At 53.1% G+C, this 15,910-nt stretch overlaps 2 protein-coding genes across 2 annotated transcripts; both read left to right on the forward strand.

Moving 5' to 3' along the window:
* Positions 1 to 5,493: 5,493 nt before the first annotated feature.
* On the forward strand, positions 5,494 to 6,563 carry LOC306957453 (C-C motif chemokine 21-like; the record flags this gene model as incomplete). The annotated part of the gene is made up of 3 exons (XM_079548899.1): positions 5,494 to 5,560; positions 6,220 to 6,340; positions 6,425 to 6,563. 3 exons carry the CDS (start codon positions 5,494 to 5,496, stop codon positions 6,561 to 6,563), a joined length of 327 nt encoding a protein of 108 aa, XP_079405025.1.
* Positions 6,564 to 11,679: 5,116 nt separating this feature from the next.
* Positions 11,680 to 13,165, forward strand: LOC306957502 (C-C motif chemokine 19-like; the record flags this gene model as incomplete). The annotated part of the gene is made up of 4 exons (XM_079548962.1): positions 11,680 to 11,737; positions 12,231 to 12,354; positions 12,667 to 12,763; positions 13,145 to 13,165. The coding sequence occupies 4 exons, from the start codon at positions 11,680 to 11,682 to the stop codon at positions 13,163 to 13,165; spliced, it is 300 nt and encodes a 99-aa protein (XP_079405088.1).
* Between the last annotated feature and the right edge of the window lie 2,745 nt (positions 13,166 to 15,910).

The following is a 15,910-nucleotide window of genomic DNA, read 5'->3' on the forward strand; positions in this document are numbered from 1 at the left end:
TGGCCTATTGGACACCGTCTGCAGCCACCCGCTGAACCGAGGGGCTTGGATGCTCGCCGGCTGGATGGAGCATCTCAAGCAGAGTCCCAGCTCCACACAGTGTTTACCCCACGCTCTTCCCCTTTGCCTCCTTTGGAGACCAATTCGGAGGCCAAGCCATATGGCCAGTCCCATCTTCCCAGATCTTTGGTGTATCTGAGTTAATTTCACCTCTGTACATGTCTGCAAGGAAGTTGATCTTCATCACGTGATTGGTGCAGAGTACCCTTGATGTTGCTCCTGGCTGCCAAAACGACTCTCAAGTCACTGCTTGTGCCTTAAAGCACTGTCTCATTATTGATCCAGCTGCTGATGGTTTTTGATGGCTTCACTGCTCTGCTTGTATTAGTCCTAATGACTAGTCATGTTTAGAATTTGAACTCATAACTTCTTCCTATTGCTTAATTGTATCTGGGCAGAAGAGACCTGTGCACTGTGGAGCAGGGCTCTCTGAGCAGCCCCAAACATTTCCTCTCTATCCAACAGCTGTTTTCTCTCCATGCAATCTCTGGGAAGAGTTCAGGCACCATTCAGAGGCTGGTACTGGCTCTGTCTGTCTAAAGGCACTCATGGTACACGAAGCTACCATTCCACCAGCCCATGCCCAATGCAAAGCTTGACATCTCTTCATTCCATGGACTTCATTCCTGTCTTTTGGCTTTTTCCATTTGCATTTTCTACTGTTGGGTTGCTGCTTCCCTGTTTGATGCTGAGCTGTGAGCAGAGCTGAAGCACATCCAGTTCCCAGCTTACTTGATGCTCTAACATCTTCTACTAACCCTCCATAGCCTTCTTGGCTTTTTGCTTCATTTCCCTTCGGCAGCCTTTAATTTCTTTTCCCCCCCTCCTGCCAAGCTTGCTGCTTTTGCCAGATCATGTCTGCTATATGCAGTTGGATACATTCTCCCTGGCCAAGCCCTTTGGGGCTAAATTCATGCCAGGGGCAGCACAGGGCTGCTTGGCAGATGCTAGGTGTCAGCAGCACGGCTCTGCCTGCTTTCAAACTCAACATCCCACATCCCTCAGCATTGAGCCATGAATGGAGAAGGAGTTGCTTCCTTTCTGACAACACTCAGCTGTCTCTTTTCCCAGCAGTTTCCCTAAGTCTCTTTGAATTCAAGCTATGCAGGCTGCACAGGGACGGTGCTTCTGTGTGTCCTTGCTCACAGCCCAACCCAAACCTTTCTGACTGCCTGGCTCGCCTCTCACATGCCTGGTCCATTGCTTGAGGGATTTACGACTTGTTACCTCTCCATTTTCCACAACAGCTGGACTAGTACCAGCAATTCCCACTACCTTTTATTTACACTGCAGGGAGGGAAACTGCAGGGATTCTGAATCAAGCCTTGCCATGGTGCTTGATGGGAGAGGAGCTGAACCAATGCTTGGTGACAGGGCTGAGGACCAAGTGAGAGGGTCACTCATTTTGGAGGGCTATGAAAACACAAATTGCCCCACTCTTCCATGCAGCACTCACTTCTTTCTCACCAAGAGCAGGAGCATCTCACTGTGTCCCACCCCTAACACAAACCTTGCCACTCCAAGGATGTCTCCACTGTGCCACAGAGGGACCAGCATCACCCCTTCCAGCACAAGCTGAGTGTGCTGGTGCCACAGTGACAAATGTACAAGCTCACACCAGCCTGAGCCCAGAAGATCCCATATACTGGGCTGTGCGTGGCCAAGAGGGTGAGAGCAGTTTTTTCTGATTGGAAGGGGTAACAAAAGCCAGAGCCAGCCCAGCCCCTTGCTTTTGGATCAGGGGGGTAGTGCTATGGGCAGCGCTGCACACCACACAGAGGATGGGGAAGATCTTGCCACGCTGATCACTCACACAGGTTCCTCTCACCACTATCAGTACCATTTCACTCCATGCACATTTTTCTGCACATTTTTTCTGTGCATTTTTTTAATCTGCTCCCAGAGCTGTTTAACACCTCCATGGCCATATGGGTGAGTAAGGGGTTAACTCCTAGCATGACTCTCAGCTGGGAAAATGCCTTTCTTTGGGATCAGAGGGTCTGGGGTACACGGGGCACAACACCCTCTCTGCCCAAAGACACCAAAGCCCTGCAGTTCAGCACCCGTTTATGGGGAGGAGAGTCCCGGGTTGTGCTTCCCAGCACGCTGTGCTCACTCCGCTCTTCCCATCAGCCCTGCTGCACGCCGAGGATAGGGAGGCAGCTGCCGCGTGTGCCGCCGGCTTCCAGCAATTCTTTTCCCGCTTCCTAAGGATGCCATGAAGCACGTTTCTATACGGTGCGGGCTGGCAGGCGGCCCTCTCCCCTTCCCAGTGATAGGGGCTTTCCAGGCTGGGCTCAGCGAGGTGCCTCAGTGGCTTTCTCCTGGGAATCGGGGGCTCTGCGGGAAGGAATTTGCTGGTCAGCGGGTTGAGTGAAGCTGAACGACCCTATTCCTGTTAGCAGAGACTTTAATTTGAATGCAGCATCCAAAAGGATTTGGAAATTCCCGCCCCCCAGCTTGGGTCTCCTGGATGCCCTTAGTCCATGCATGCAGCTGAGAAGCCTCTGTGGCTGGTCCTGAGTGAGCTGAGGAGCAGACCCCACTGTCCTGTTGTGCACAGGGTGCTCGGAGCAGAGCTGGGGTAGCAGAGGAGCTCTGTGGCCTCTCCTGACGTGTGGGAATGAGATGCCAAACTGCAAAGCAGCAAGCTGAGGAAGCAATTCATAAGCAAACCCCAGGCTCTGGCACTGGGGTGAGGGGTGCATACAGGGCATTTGAGATGAAGATCTGAGCAAGTTGCCTGCAAGCTGCTGGGATGATTTCAGTCTTGGAAAAGTCTTGCAAGCAAGGTGGCTGTGGTCCCTGACTGTTTTTGCCTATAGGTCCTGTGGGTCACTGTAATCTCTCCTCTTCCTGCAGTCTGGGATAAATGGCTTGAGTTGCCCAAACCTGTGGCACTGCAGCATCAAAGGTATTTTCCAGCACTGCAGAAAGGCACCCTGTCTGGTTGTATTCTTCTCCCTGTAGCTATCTCTACCTCTGTTCCTGAGCTCTGGTGGCTGCAGGAACCCAAATTGGTGAGCAATTTGTTAATGGGGGTACAATGCAAGAAACTGTGCCTGTCCAGAGCAGAGCAGTGCTGCTCCTGGAGTCTGCTGGTGTTGGAGAGCCCTAAAAAATCTTTCTTCTATCTCCCAAAATTTAGATCTGCCTCATGACTCCCTGCAGACAGGGATGCTCATCCCTATCTCCCTGCCAGAAATGCTTTGCTTTCTCCTGGATGTGAGGGATAGAAGATAGAGGAGAGCACATAAGGTGAAGGAGGATTTTGGAAAGGGAGGCAGGAGTGGAAGTGGGCACAGATCCCCTGCCCAGGTTACGTGTGGCTCTGCACATTTCCTAGCCTGTGCCCAGAGCAAGAGCATGCTGCTGGGTACCCCTGCCCTGAGCTTGTGCACCTCCAAAACAACTATCCTGGGAGTAATGGAGTGAGGGTCCACTCAGCTGTTTTCTTGATGGTACAAATTTCAGTGACCAGAAAATTGCTAAAAGTGATGCCTGCAAAGGAAGCACATGCCCTGACCTTGCTCAGCAGCTCAGGCCATGTTTGGGGCTGGCCAGAGGATGCTATTACAGTGGCTTGAAAACAAGAAAGCAAGGGACTTTCCAGGAGCAGCCAGACCTGGGACCAGGCAAGGAATCCAGTAGGGCTCTGTGCAGTTTCTCAAAGCTCTCCTGGGGTAATTCACTTATTCTAGGGGCAGGCAGTGGCATCTCTCTTCTCCCTTCACATCACTCACCTTGACATCGTATGGGCACCAAGACAAGCCTAATCAGGATGGATGGCGGGGAGGGGGAAAGAAGGAAGAGTGATCTTGGCTCTCCAGCACATGAATCTGTGGTGGGACAGAGGCACTCTGACTATCCCAGATGTGCAGCGCCAGGGCATTCCCCCTGGTGCTCATAGATGCCACTGATACTTTGGGGTTGGAGCGACATCTGATGGCATGTGGGGATCTACACTGCCAGGCACTCTGGGGAGATGCACCCACAGGCAATCTGCTGCTGCCCATGGACCATTGCCCCTTCTGTGTAGAGAGCTCAGGCATCTTATCAGTGCTTTGCTCTCTGCTGGGACTTTGTTCTCCCCCTGGGTTACTCATTGCCACTGATGATTGATAATGAGGATCTTTATCAGGAACTGCTTTAAACTTCTGGGGCTTCACTAGCAGCACACTAGGGCTCAGGCAGCAGGACTGAGGGAGGAACTCAGACCCCTCCTTACAACTGGAGAACCTATGAGGGCTCTGGGGACACAATCAACATGGTCAGCAGAAAGGACGGAGGCCAGGCTGGGTCAGGAGGGTCTGTGATAGGGGGAGGGTGATAAAGGGGCTCCTTGCTGGTGGTGGCTGCCCAGGGGGCTGAAGGGACCCAGCTCTTCTCAGAGTGACCCTGGGTCTGGGTGAGAAGAAGCAGTACAGGATGCACCCAGGGAAATTCCAATTAAACAGAGGGAAAATGTTTTCAACATGAGAACATTTTGAGTGTTGGAACAGGTTGCCCAGACTGTTGTGAAATCTTCATCCTTAGTCGTGAAATCTTGATCCTCCGTCTCTTCCAGTCTGTGGCATGGTGACCGAGCCCTCTCTTTGGGTTTTGCCACTGCAGTTGAGCTCCCTCAGAATCACTTCTTGCCAGATCCGTGCCCAGCATGTCCTCACTGTCTCCTACCTGAGGGCCAGTGCTTTGGGCTTCAAGAGAATCTCACCAGCCGTTTCCCTCATCTGGTTGAGTTCCCTGCTCAGCCCCAGGTCCCCACAATAAGGTGACACAAAGAGGGTGCAGACACTCTGGATCTTCACATATGCAGAGGGGGAGCAAGCTGTACTATCTCCCCCAGCCCCATTTGCACCATGGACCCTGCACATCCCAATAGTAGAGATGTACTTAAAAGTTTTGGGGGGCTCCCAGAGTAGCTTCGGAGAAGATGTCCTCGGATGTGGACGTTCAGCTCCTCCTACATCAGGAGAATGTCTTGTCTTGGAAGCAAAGCACAGGCTGGGGAATCAGAAGATTCCCTCCTTGGTTTCCCTGATGACTTGGCCACCTGCCAGGGTCACTGCCTGGGGAGCCAGCAGGCAAGCAGTAGCAGCTGGGAGCAGGCAGCGGCAGGTTGTGGGATGGGGTAGGAAACAGGAGCCCAGAAATTACCTGGACGTGCCGGGGGCTGTGTCTCCGGTGTGCCCCCCGCGTGGCACCCTGTGCTGTGCTGGGCAGCCAGGAACAAGACAGAACTGGTCCGTAAAGGGGGGCTCACTGCTTACGGGAAACTTCCACCCTCCATCTCCTCCATCACAGCCTCTAGTGGGCTGACTGCCAGGGGGACTGAAAACGAAAGCAAAGCGACTGCAGATAAATTGGAGCAGCCGAAGCTCAGGACAGCAGTGTGTGTCCTGCTGCTCAGCATCGCGAGGCTCAGCACCCACCATGGCCCTGCGCGTCCTGCTGCCTCTGCTGCTGCTGGCTGCTTCTCTCCTGCTCCACCAGGCTGAAGGTGAGGGCTGTAGGGAATGTGGGGCAGGAGTCAGGATTAGGGTTAGGGCTCTGCATAGAGTGTGGTGGCCCTGAGAGCAAAGGGTGGTGGTGTGGTGCAGGTGGGTGTTTGGGGGTCTGGGTGGGGTGGCAGCACCCCAATCTTGGGGGCAAAGCAGGAAAAAGAGCCCATTCTTGCTTCCCCCCCAGCAGCAGTGCAGGAGTGGCACTGTGTGTCACATAACGCTGCAGTGGGGCACTGGGGGGCAGGGTACCCATCCTTATTTTGGTGCCCCAACATCATTCCCCTGCATTGCTCAGGGGAAGAGATAGAAGCAATTGGATGGAAGGAAGGTGTTTTTAGTTTGCATTTAGTTTTCCCAGCTCTAATTTCTTAGGAATAGGCGATAAATTGTATGAATCTCTCTTACGTTGAGACGTTTTGCCCATGACTGTAGTAGGTAAACGGCCATGCCGTTCTTAGCCCATGAGCCTTTTTTTATCCTGTTCTCTCTCCCTGTTATTTTATGGAGCAGTGCGTTGGAGCTGACCTGCCCATCAGCGTGAAACAATCACAGCATCACTCCCAGGAACAATGACTCACATTGTGCTTCCCTAGGGTGCAAATGTGCCTTGGCTAAATGGGGGACCAAAATCTCACATGCCCCCTCTGTCCCCCAGGTGTGGACAATCCGGCCTCAGACTGCTGCCTGAAGACCAGCCAGAAGACCATCCCCATCAAGCTGGTGAAGACCTACAGCATCCAGGGCCCTGAGTCAGGATGCGTGCTGCGTGCTGTTGTGTAAGTACTCCACTGTGGTCTGAGCCCTCCCTCCCTGTCTGCTCCTTCTTGTTCAGCAGCAAACCCATCTGCCCATACTCCCAGGTTCACCACCAAGAAGAACATGAAAATCTGCTCCTCTCCTACCGACCCCACTGTCCAGAAGCTGATCAAGAGCCTGGACAACAGAAGAAAAAACCCTTCCCAGCGCAAACCCAAGAGGCAGAAGAAGAAGCAGGTCTAAGCCAGGCCTGGAGAGGTAGGTGAGGGGCTGACTGGGAGGGAGGGGATCACAAGCTGGAGGAGGGATGGCAACGATGCTACCCCGCATCCCAAATCCACCCCCTCAGCAGCCTGGGGATGAAGCTGGTGGCAGAAATGCTTGGGGACACTGCCCCACAGCCACAGGTTGGGGTGTGCTGAGACACTCACTCTCTCCTTGCCCTCCTCTTCCCTAGGACAAGCACTTTCCCCACTGACCACCGACCAGCAATGGACACCTGCAGCACACTCACTTTCCAGCGTGGGGCAAGAGGGGACTGTGCTCTGCCCCATGTCCTCCTCCCCTCTGTCGGCACCCCCTTTCCCCAGCAGGGAGCTGAGCCCCAGCAGTGAGCACCTTCACCATGGTGGGGGGGTTCCTGCAAGGCACCTGGTGGGACGGCAGCTTCATTTGGGGATATTATACATTTGTATTTATATTAAAAACTCTGCTTTACACAGTTGCACCTGGAGGGCTCTGCTTGCTGCTTCGCAGAGCACCATTTATGCTGCAGACTGGCTTTTCTGGAAGATGGCTCTTATTTTTATACCAAATAAATGATGGCTGCAGTTCATTCCCCTCTAGCCCACTTGCTCTTTTCCAGCTTCCAAGCAGTGCCCAGGGCAAGGGTGCTGCATCTCACAACACCCACGGTGGCTGAGAGCAGCATGGGACTGCAGGTTCTGCTATACTGTTGGGCTGGATCTTACCTTTGGCTTCAAGTTGTTGCAGTATCACAGTAGGAAGATAGGTTTTTTCCAAATATCCTTTGATTTTTTTCAATCCTTTTTTTTTTTTAGATATAAAATTGCAATGAGGTCAGAGCAAACTTCTCATTTTAGTGCGCTTTGTCCTCACTCGCTTTTGCTGTATTCAGAGATTGAGTCATTATTAAGCAAAGTGCTTTGCTTTCAGGAGCGATAAAAGAAACTCTCTTTGGCTTTCTTCTCCAAAACGAAATGTGTGCATGCTGGAAATAGTGCACAGAAGGCTATGCAGGTGCAGCAATAGAAGAATCTGCAGAATTCATTGCAAACACAATAGTGAGCAGCTCTATCAAACCCTGAGCACACTGAAAGGTGAGGCTGCAAGCAGGTGGGTGGATAGATCCCCTGACTGCAGTCTCCCCACTGTGCTGAGGAACAATGGAAAGGCTCTGTAAAAGCCACAGTGCTGTTTGCTTTTGGCCTTCAGACGTGGACTCCAGTCAGTAAGGGTCTATTAAGCTGTATGATTACAGTAATAGGATTTGTGGGGCTTAAAAATTTCAGCATAGGAAGTGTGCTGGCTGGCGAACACTTGTAGCTGAGCGCTTCTATTGAGTGCATTTATATGGCTGATTGCTTTATCTGTTGAGCGTTGAGGTGTATTCTTTTAAGACTGTAAAGAAACTGTGAAGAACCCGATACCGACCCTGGGCACTGAGCCGGCCCTGTGCCACAGTGCGGCTGTCCGGGCTCCAGGCAGGATGCAAGGCAATAAAACATATCTTTCAAACACAAACACAGTCCTTCTGGCTCTCATGACCGTCTCTGGGGAGAGTGGGAAGGGTGGGGAAGGCAGGTTAGGGTGAAAGGGCTGCACTGCACATCATCCCCACAGCCATGACTTCGTCTCAGAGCCGTGCTCCTGTGCTCTCTGGGATGTTAGAGGAGTTATTAATGGGGCTGTGACTTGCTCTGGTCATACGGGAGTGCATGCACAGGCATCCGGCCGGGGCTGACGTGAGTCTGCAAGCCATCCTCACTGCAAAACACTGTTACAGAGGAAAACAAGGTGAAAAGAACGTAGCAGAAACCTCAGGTGGGAGCAGACAAAAAAACTGCTGTCATGCATGGCAGGTGCAATAGCACCAGAGAACACTCCAATTATACTCTCTGAGCAACAGGCTGGAGGAACAGCGCTGGGCTGGGGGAATTTCCAGGAGCTGGGCCACCCTGGAGCAGACAGGATTAGGTGACAAGCAGAAAGTAGCCAAGCAAGAGAGAAACCACAACATGCAGCCAAAAGAAGGAAAGTCCTGAGTGTGAGCCAAATGATCTGCTCAGCAATTACCCGGTACAGATGAGGCTCCTGGCAGCACAGCATGCTGGGCTGGGATGCTGGGCTGAGCTCCAGTGATGCTCACCTGGGGACACATGCACAGGGTTGGTCCCTCCATGCTCTACTGCTGACAACACATGGGAACATGCACACTGCAGCTCTGCAGATTGGTGCTTACGGGGCTACATGGGTGCTAGAAGGGCGGTGATCTCCAAAACTGTGGTGTGTAGACACGTGCCCTGCAGGAGAGTGGTTTCCTCTGGACCTTGTTTCCCTCAGTGGTGGAACTAGGGGAGGAACTGTGGGTTATTAAGTGAGAGATATGCTCATGGAGAGCCAGAATTTCCAACCACATCGTCCCCCTGGGCTCTGTCCTCCTGCTTCAGCATGGAGATGGAGAAGTGGATGGTGGGCAATGGGGCTCCCACTCCCCCCAGTGTCAGCCACTTAGGAACTGGCACAGAACTGCCTTCCTGTTAGCCAAGACCTCAAGACCTTCTTTGCTCTTTTCTGGCCAAAGTCAAGTGCTCACTGTTTTTTCCTCAATTCCATTTTGACCTACAATTGACTACATTGACTACATTCTCTCAGCTGGAGGAGATCCCAAGGAGATCCTGGGTGCCACACTGCAGTGGGACTGAGATGCTGAGGGAGACGTGGAAGCCTCCCATGTCAGAAGCTTGTAGTAGAGGCATGGAAATCAAAACAGCTGTGATGCAGTCTCACATTTCTCAATGAGGTGAATGCAGCCAGGCCAGATCCTGCCACGGGGGCTGGCTGTGTCTGAGCTTGCTGGAATTCCCCTTTTGCCCCTTCTAGCTCCTTGGCTTGGAGATGGGGAGCAGAGCACTGCACAACACCCTGCTAAGAGGGGGGTCTCAGGGAGGACAGCAGCATGACTGGTGCCTCCTGAACAGAGCCCAGCGATGTATAACAATAGGTTGGATTTTCCTATGGGAGCCCCCTCTCTCCCTCATGCGTTTCATTAAGAAATTCTTCCTCAGGAGTGAGCGCAAATCACACCAGAGTGGGGGGGGATGGTCGCTTGGATGTGCTTTGTGGCTAACCACATTCTTCTTAGAAATCTCACTGACCCCAACAGAGGGGGAAACCCATCGCATCCCCTTTTCCCAACGTGGAAAGCCCCTTTCCTCAGTCTCTCATGGTCCTCCTGGGGAGCAGAAGTGACTCCAGCAGCCATGCTTTCACCCACTTGGCACTGGGAAAGCTCCATGTCACATGCAGGAAAGCAGAGCCTCAGTATCTCTCTGGGGCTGAGGGCTGCTGGAGGTGTTGCAGGAGTTATTCTCCCCCCAGCCCTCAGGATGCACCGCCACACCTTTTGCTCATGGCCTGTCCTTTGCCATGAGGACAGGGCCCCCAGAAGTGCCAGGAGGAGAGATCCCAAAGGAGGGGACCTCCAGCACTCCCTGCTGATCCTGCACCATCCTCCTCGCCACAGGATCTCTGCCAGCATCAAGGGAGAATGAGTGGATATCAGGTCCCAGCACCAGACTGCATCCACATGGGACTGATGAATGATGTTAATCCTCTGCTGCCTAAATTCCTCTTCCACCCACCAAGATTTCTTTGCAGTTAATAAGCTTGGAGAGTGCTGAAAGTGGGAGGGTCTGACTGCAGCTATGCTTGCACATCCTGTTTGCACTGCTCCTTCTGCCTGCCAGCTTCCTCCTGTCCCCTCCGGCAGTACTGACATGCTGGGCACGGGCACAGCTGGAGGAAAGACTCTCCTGATGGAAAGCACAGTGCCGTGCACAAGGTGGCACCAGCAGCCAGCCACACAGAAATGAGGCACTTTGGCAGGTGGCATGGCTGGAGCTTCCTATCCCGGACTACGGAAGGAGCAGCTCGCTATCTCCTACTGCTGAGAGGAGCAGAGGGATCTCCTGTCCCCAAGGAGACCTTTGTCCCTGTGTTGCAATCTCCACCGAGGTGCAAGGAAGGGCTGAAGCTGAAGCAATGGAGAGGGTGCAGGGGTGGAGATTTCAATCCAACACTTGACTATCCTTGTGGGGAAATATTTTTCCTGATATTAATGGGCATTTCCCTGAGTGCAGCTGGTGCTTCTCTCCCCATCTCCAGTTCCCTCGAAGAGGATCCTGGCTCTACACCTCTCCAAATGCCTGTAGGGCAGGGGTGAGATCCCTTCCACTGTCCCTTCCACAGGCTGCATGCCCCATACCACGCACCAGGGCTGGAGCAGGCTGGCTGAGGGTGGTGGTGTTGGTGGCACTGTCCTGATAGTGACCTCTTCTCTGCTCTGAAGATTTGCAGCAGGAGTGTGCTCTTTGCTCCTGGTGATGCCTGCACGAGCAGTGAGTGCTGGCAGCCAAGCCTCCGTAGGGGATTTCTGCCCATGTGCTGAGAGTATACACTTGCAGAAAGATATGCAGCTGTCTTTGGCCATGAGCCCATTTGCTCCAGGGACACCTGGAAACCACACTGTCTTTTGGCATGTACGCTCAGCCAGGCTCCATCCACCAGCGCTGCACAGACGCTCCAAGCTCAGGCAGTTATGAATGTGTCTGGTGTGCTGGCAATGGGGAGGGCATGGAGGTGGAGGGGCAGCCAGGCTCCTGCAAACAAGTTGGAAGCTTTAAAGGCAGCCAAGCAGCTTCAATACACACTCATCTCTGCGGGATGAGCCCCATCCAGTGGGGATGTCCCAGAGAGGTCCTGGAGGAGGGAGTGGGAAATGCACGGGATGAGATCCCATAAGTGTTTTCCCAGGGGCCAAGGGTGAGGATCTTGACCGAAGCCCACATGCCCTGGGAGGGCACTTGGCTGTGGGGAGGCTGAGCAGCTGGCTGCAAGGAAAGCTGACGGGATGTTCGGGAACTGCACAAAGATCAAAATGCTGCCTGCTGTGATTTCCCACCCATCTTCACCAAAAGAAAGTGAAAGCCACGGGCTGGGACAGATAAATAGGCAGTGGAGAACACAGCAACAGATCGCAGCAAGCTGTGCAGAGCTCACCTCTCCTGCCCGGAGCACCACCGTCTGCAGCCCCTCCTCTGCCTGACTCAGTGACACAATGCAGCGGTTGCATCTTCTTTGCCTTAGTCTCCTGGTGCAGAGATGTATCCTGAATGGTAAGAAGGAAGTTTTACGGGTGCTTTTGTTGCAGAAGGGCTAGGAGCCAACTTCTTGTTTGCTTTTGTATTTGCAGAAGTAATACAGGGATTCACTGCTGGGGCTTTGCAGCAGCCCTCTTGAATGCTCTGCTGGTAACCCATCCCAGAGAGACTCTGCACTGCCCAAAGTCCGCAAAGGATCCTACACAGAAAACTGTGCTGGGAACAGTGGTGGAGCATTCCTGCCCCCCTGTGCCCTAGCCCAGCCTGTGCACACTTGATCTGCGTGCTTCCTTTCACCCCCGTGTTTCCTTTTTCCTTTGCCTAAGCAGTCCCTAGCACAACAGGGGAACACCCCTGGCACTTGGAGCACTGGTCTGGGGACAGGGGAGGGCTCTAGGCATGCAGGGTTGCCCCCACCAAGCGGTCGTCTTCCTGCCCCACTCCACGGCCCCACCGTCCACGGAGCCCAGGAGCGACCTCAATAACACGTATGCTGTTCCTCCTCCAGTGTACGCTGGCAACAACGTCCTCGACTGCTGCCTGCGGACCAGCGAGAAGCCCATCCCCCGGCGGATAGTGCAGGACTACCGGATGCAGCTGGTGCAGGATGGCTGCGACATCCCTGCCACCGTGTAAGAGCCCTAGTTCCATGATGGGTGAGGGATGGAGCAAGCAGGAGGCAGGGAGAGAGGCGCAGCAGGGTGAAGGAGGGGTGAGCTGGGTTTGGGGAACAGGGAAGGATGCCAAAGAGAAGGAAAGGACATGCAGAGGCTCAGACAGAGCAGGACAAACCTGCTGAGAGGTGAAAATCGGGGGAAAATGTGGAGGAAAGTCATCATAAAGGAGACGTGGAGGAGGACGGTGATGGAGGCAGTGGGTGAGAACTCAAGCTGTGGAGGAACATCTTCAGAACATCTCTTTCTTTTCCCCTGTGGACCTGGCAGGTTCATCACCACAAGGGGAAAGCGGCTCTGTGCCCCACCCCAAGCTCCATGGGTGCTGCACCTCCGAGAGAAGCTGGACGCTAGATCTGCTGGGAAGGTGGGAGCTGGGCCACGCTTCAGGCATGCACTGGGGAATGGGAACAGCATGGGGATGGGTTGGATCTGCCCCCAAACAGGTTATCCCAGTCCTAGCGGGACTGATGGATGCCACAGCAAATGGCACTGGCAACAAAGCAGAGACCCCTGCTTCTGGCGTCTGGCAATGTGCACCTCCGTGGGGAAGGTTTGGGATGAGGTTTGTGGGTGCTTTGCAAGCTCTCTTCTTGCCCAGAGAGGTGGTGGATGCCAGTCTCTGGAGACAGTCAAGGTCAGGCTCTGCCCATAGTCCTGGTAACCACTTCAGCTGCAGGGAAGGGGCACTGGGAAGGCTCCTGCCTTAGATCCACACTCATCCCAGCTGGGTTTTTCTCTTTCCTAGGTCCCAAATCAAGGCAATTAAGCTATGCAGAAACATGCGACCAGCCCCAGCACCCAGAGCAGCGCTGACTTCCAGCTGTGAATCTGAAGCTTGTGAAGCCATGAAACCTACCCTGCTTGTATGCCCTGCTGTTGTGCACAGGACCAGCCCTCCTTGGGACTGGTGTCAGTGTGCAGTGCTGGGCACAGCACTTCTGTTCTTTCTTCTCCTTTCTGCCACTGTTGTGACTGAGAAACGTGCATCTGCCCAAGCCATGGGCTGCTTGACAGGAGTCTTGGCCTCAAGGGTTCTCAGCATCACCCCTGCCACTACTGAGGCTGAGGAGTTGATTTGATCTGCAGATGAGTTTGTTGGGATCTCAGCCTTCCTGTGGTCTCATTTCCATCACTGGTCTGTTCCCTTAGGTTTCCAACATCAGCCTCAAGCCTGAGCCCTTCTGTATCCCTGGGAAGGGCTGCTCAGTAAGGACTGTACAGGGATGAATGGGAGAGATGGGGATGTCCATTGCCACCATGCTGATTCCATGTTGTTCTCAGGGAACAGGTGGTACAGTTTCTCTCTTGAGCCCTCACTCCCTTGCAGCTTTCTCTCAGTTCACTTTCCTGACAGGTGGAGTGGAGTCAGGGCTGGCATCTGGAACAGGCAAAGGTGCACTGGGGGAGATGTCCCATCCTGGCACTGCTGGGTGCTGTGGAACAACTGGTGTCCACTTGGCCATGGCTTGGCCTGCAGGATGCGAGTGGTGATGGGTTTCACTCAGGGTTATTGCCATCTTTCTTGGTCCCTAAGCCTGCCACCATCATCAAAGATTGCTCTTGGCAATGATGCAGGAGCAGTATTCACAACGTGTTCAGGTATTTGCTGCTAGTTCTCTTCAGTGCAATAATTACAGCATTTAGCTGCTTCCTTCCTTCCTTTCTTCTTTAAAAAAAAAAAAAAAGCAAAAAAAAAAAAAAAAAGCTGTGATTTTGTTAAATAAAAAGAAAAAGAAAAGCCTATGGGTTGTTGGCTTGCCTTGTGTTTGAGCCCAAAGAACAGTGCAGAGTATGGGAGTGTGTGGAATGTAGGGTGATAAAATGGCTTCCAGGGGTGAGGGATGATTTCAGAGGGTGAAAGGTGGGAGGGAGCATGGAAGGGGAGATTTAGGCTGGACGTTAGGAATACTTCCTTTCTGAAAGAGTGGTCAGGCACTGGAATGGGCTGCCCAGGGAGCTGGTGGAGTCAGTGACCCTGGAGGTGTTCAAGGAAAGTTTGGATTTTGTGTTGAGGGACATGGTTTAGTGGGAACTGTTGGTGATGGGTGGATGGTTGGACTGGGTGATCTTGAAGGTCTTTTCCAACCCTGGTGATTCTGTGATTCTGTGAAGTGTTGCACCTCCCAGAACAAGCCACTTCAGTACCACCAGTACAGCTGCTGGGAATGGGAGCTTTGCCCTTGTGGTAGAGGGAAAGTGAGGCACAGCATGCTCAGACTGGCCTGCATCTCTGTACCAGTGAGCAGCTGGACTGCACAAGAGAAAGAGCTTTCAGGGAAGAAGTGCAACCTGGTGAAAATCCCAGTGTTCTGCTCCTAGGTGCATCCATGGGTAAGGCACAGCTTCTGCCCCTCATCACCAATGAACTAGGAGTCCTGGGTTGCTTTGCTCTCAGGTCTGTGCACCAGAGCTGTGTACAATCAAGTCTCTAAAACCAAGCCAGTCTGCCATAAGGTTTGCTGCCATAAAATGATCTCAGGTCCCCTTGGGAGTTGCCCTTTCACCCAAGACATATGTTGGAACAAAATTGCTCCTTTCTGCTAAAGCTTGGGACATACATGCAGGTGCTATGTGTGGCAAGGCTAGCAGCCAAGCACTATGCTCTTGTACTACTGTTATTTGAACACAGGTTAGGAGCACCTGGGAGACATTTTGAGGGCAGGAAGGATGTGGCCAGAGTCTTGTCCCAGGATGCATCCGTGGGAGCAGCACGGGGAGGCCTAGGCAGCTGGTGGCTGTTGCCACCAAGCCTTTTTACCCTCCTGTTCAGCTTCTCCCTTTGCTGGTGGTTAGAGTTTCTTTCTCAAGTGTTCTCCTCCCACCAGGGTCCTTCTGCTCCATGTGCACTTGCAGTGCCCCAGGCTTGGCTGTCTCCCACCGTAACTTTCCCAGAGCCCTTTCCCCTGCTTTGTCCCTGCTCATTAAGCACAGTGACAGCTCCAGCAATATAATCCTGAGGAGGAGAAGGAGGAAGGCTGGTACGGGAGGAAAAGCCAAGACAAACGATATGAGTGGGAAGGGAGTGTAATTGGTGCTTGCTTTGGCAGAGCCACACTGCTGCTCACTCCATGACATGCGAGGGGCCACAGCAGGGAGGAGGAGGATGCTCAGCATGGATCCGTGCCCGGGCTGAGCTGCTGCAGCTGGTGGGCTCAACTTGAGATAGACCAAATCTATGCTTGGCTGGAGGCAAGGAGTCTAGGGCACTGTGCCTTGGTTCCCAACCTTTGCGGACCTTGAGGGAAGGACAGGAGATGCTTCCCTGGGCAGCATGCATAGTCCTGTGGGGAGAACCCTGGAGCTCTCCGTGCTCCTCAGTCTATCTTTTGGGAATCTTTCCAAGCCAGCAGGACTCCACACTTGAAAAAAAAAAAACCAAACCAACAAAAAACAAAAAACAGCACAGCGAGTTTTTCTGATATATGTTAAAAAAAAGTCAATGACTTTTCAGAGGTCATAGTCCTTGGAGAAAGCAGCAAAATGCTGGGTTGCAGCCAAGAAACAATTTCAG

Source organism: Tetrao urogallus (assembly GCF_951394365.1).
Source record: "Tetrao urogallus genome assembly, chromosome: Z".
NCBI classification, from domain to species: domain Eukaryota; kingdom Metazoa; phylum Chordata; class Aves; order Galliformes; family Phasianidae; genus Tetrao; species Tetrao urogallus.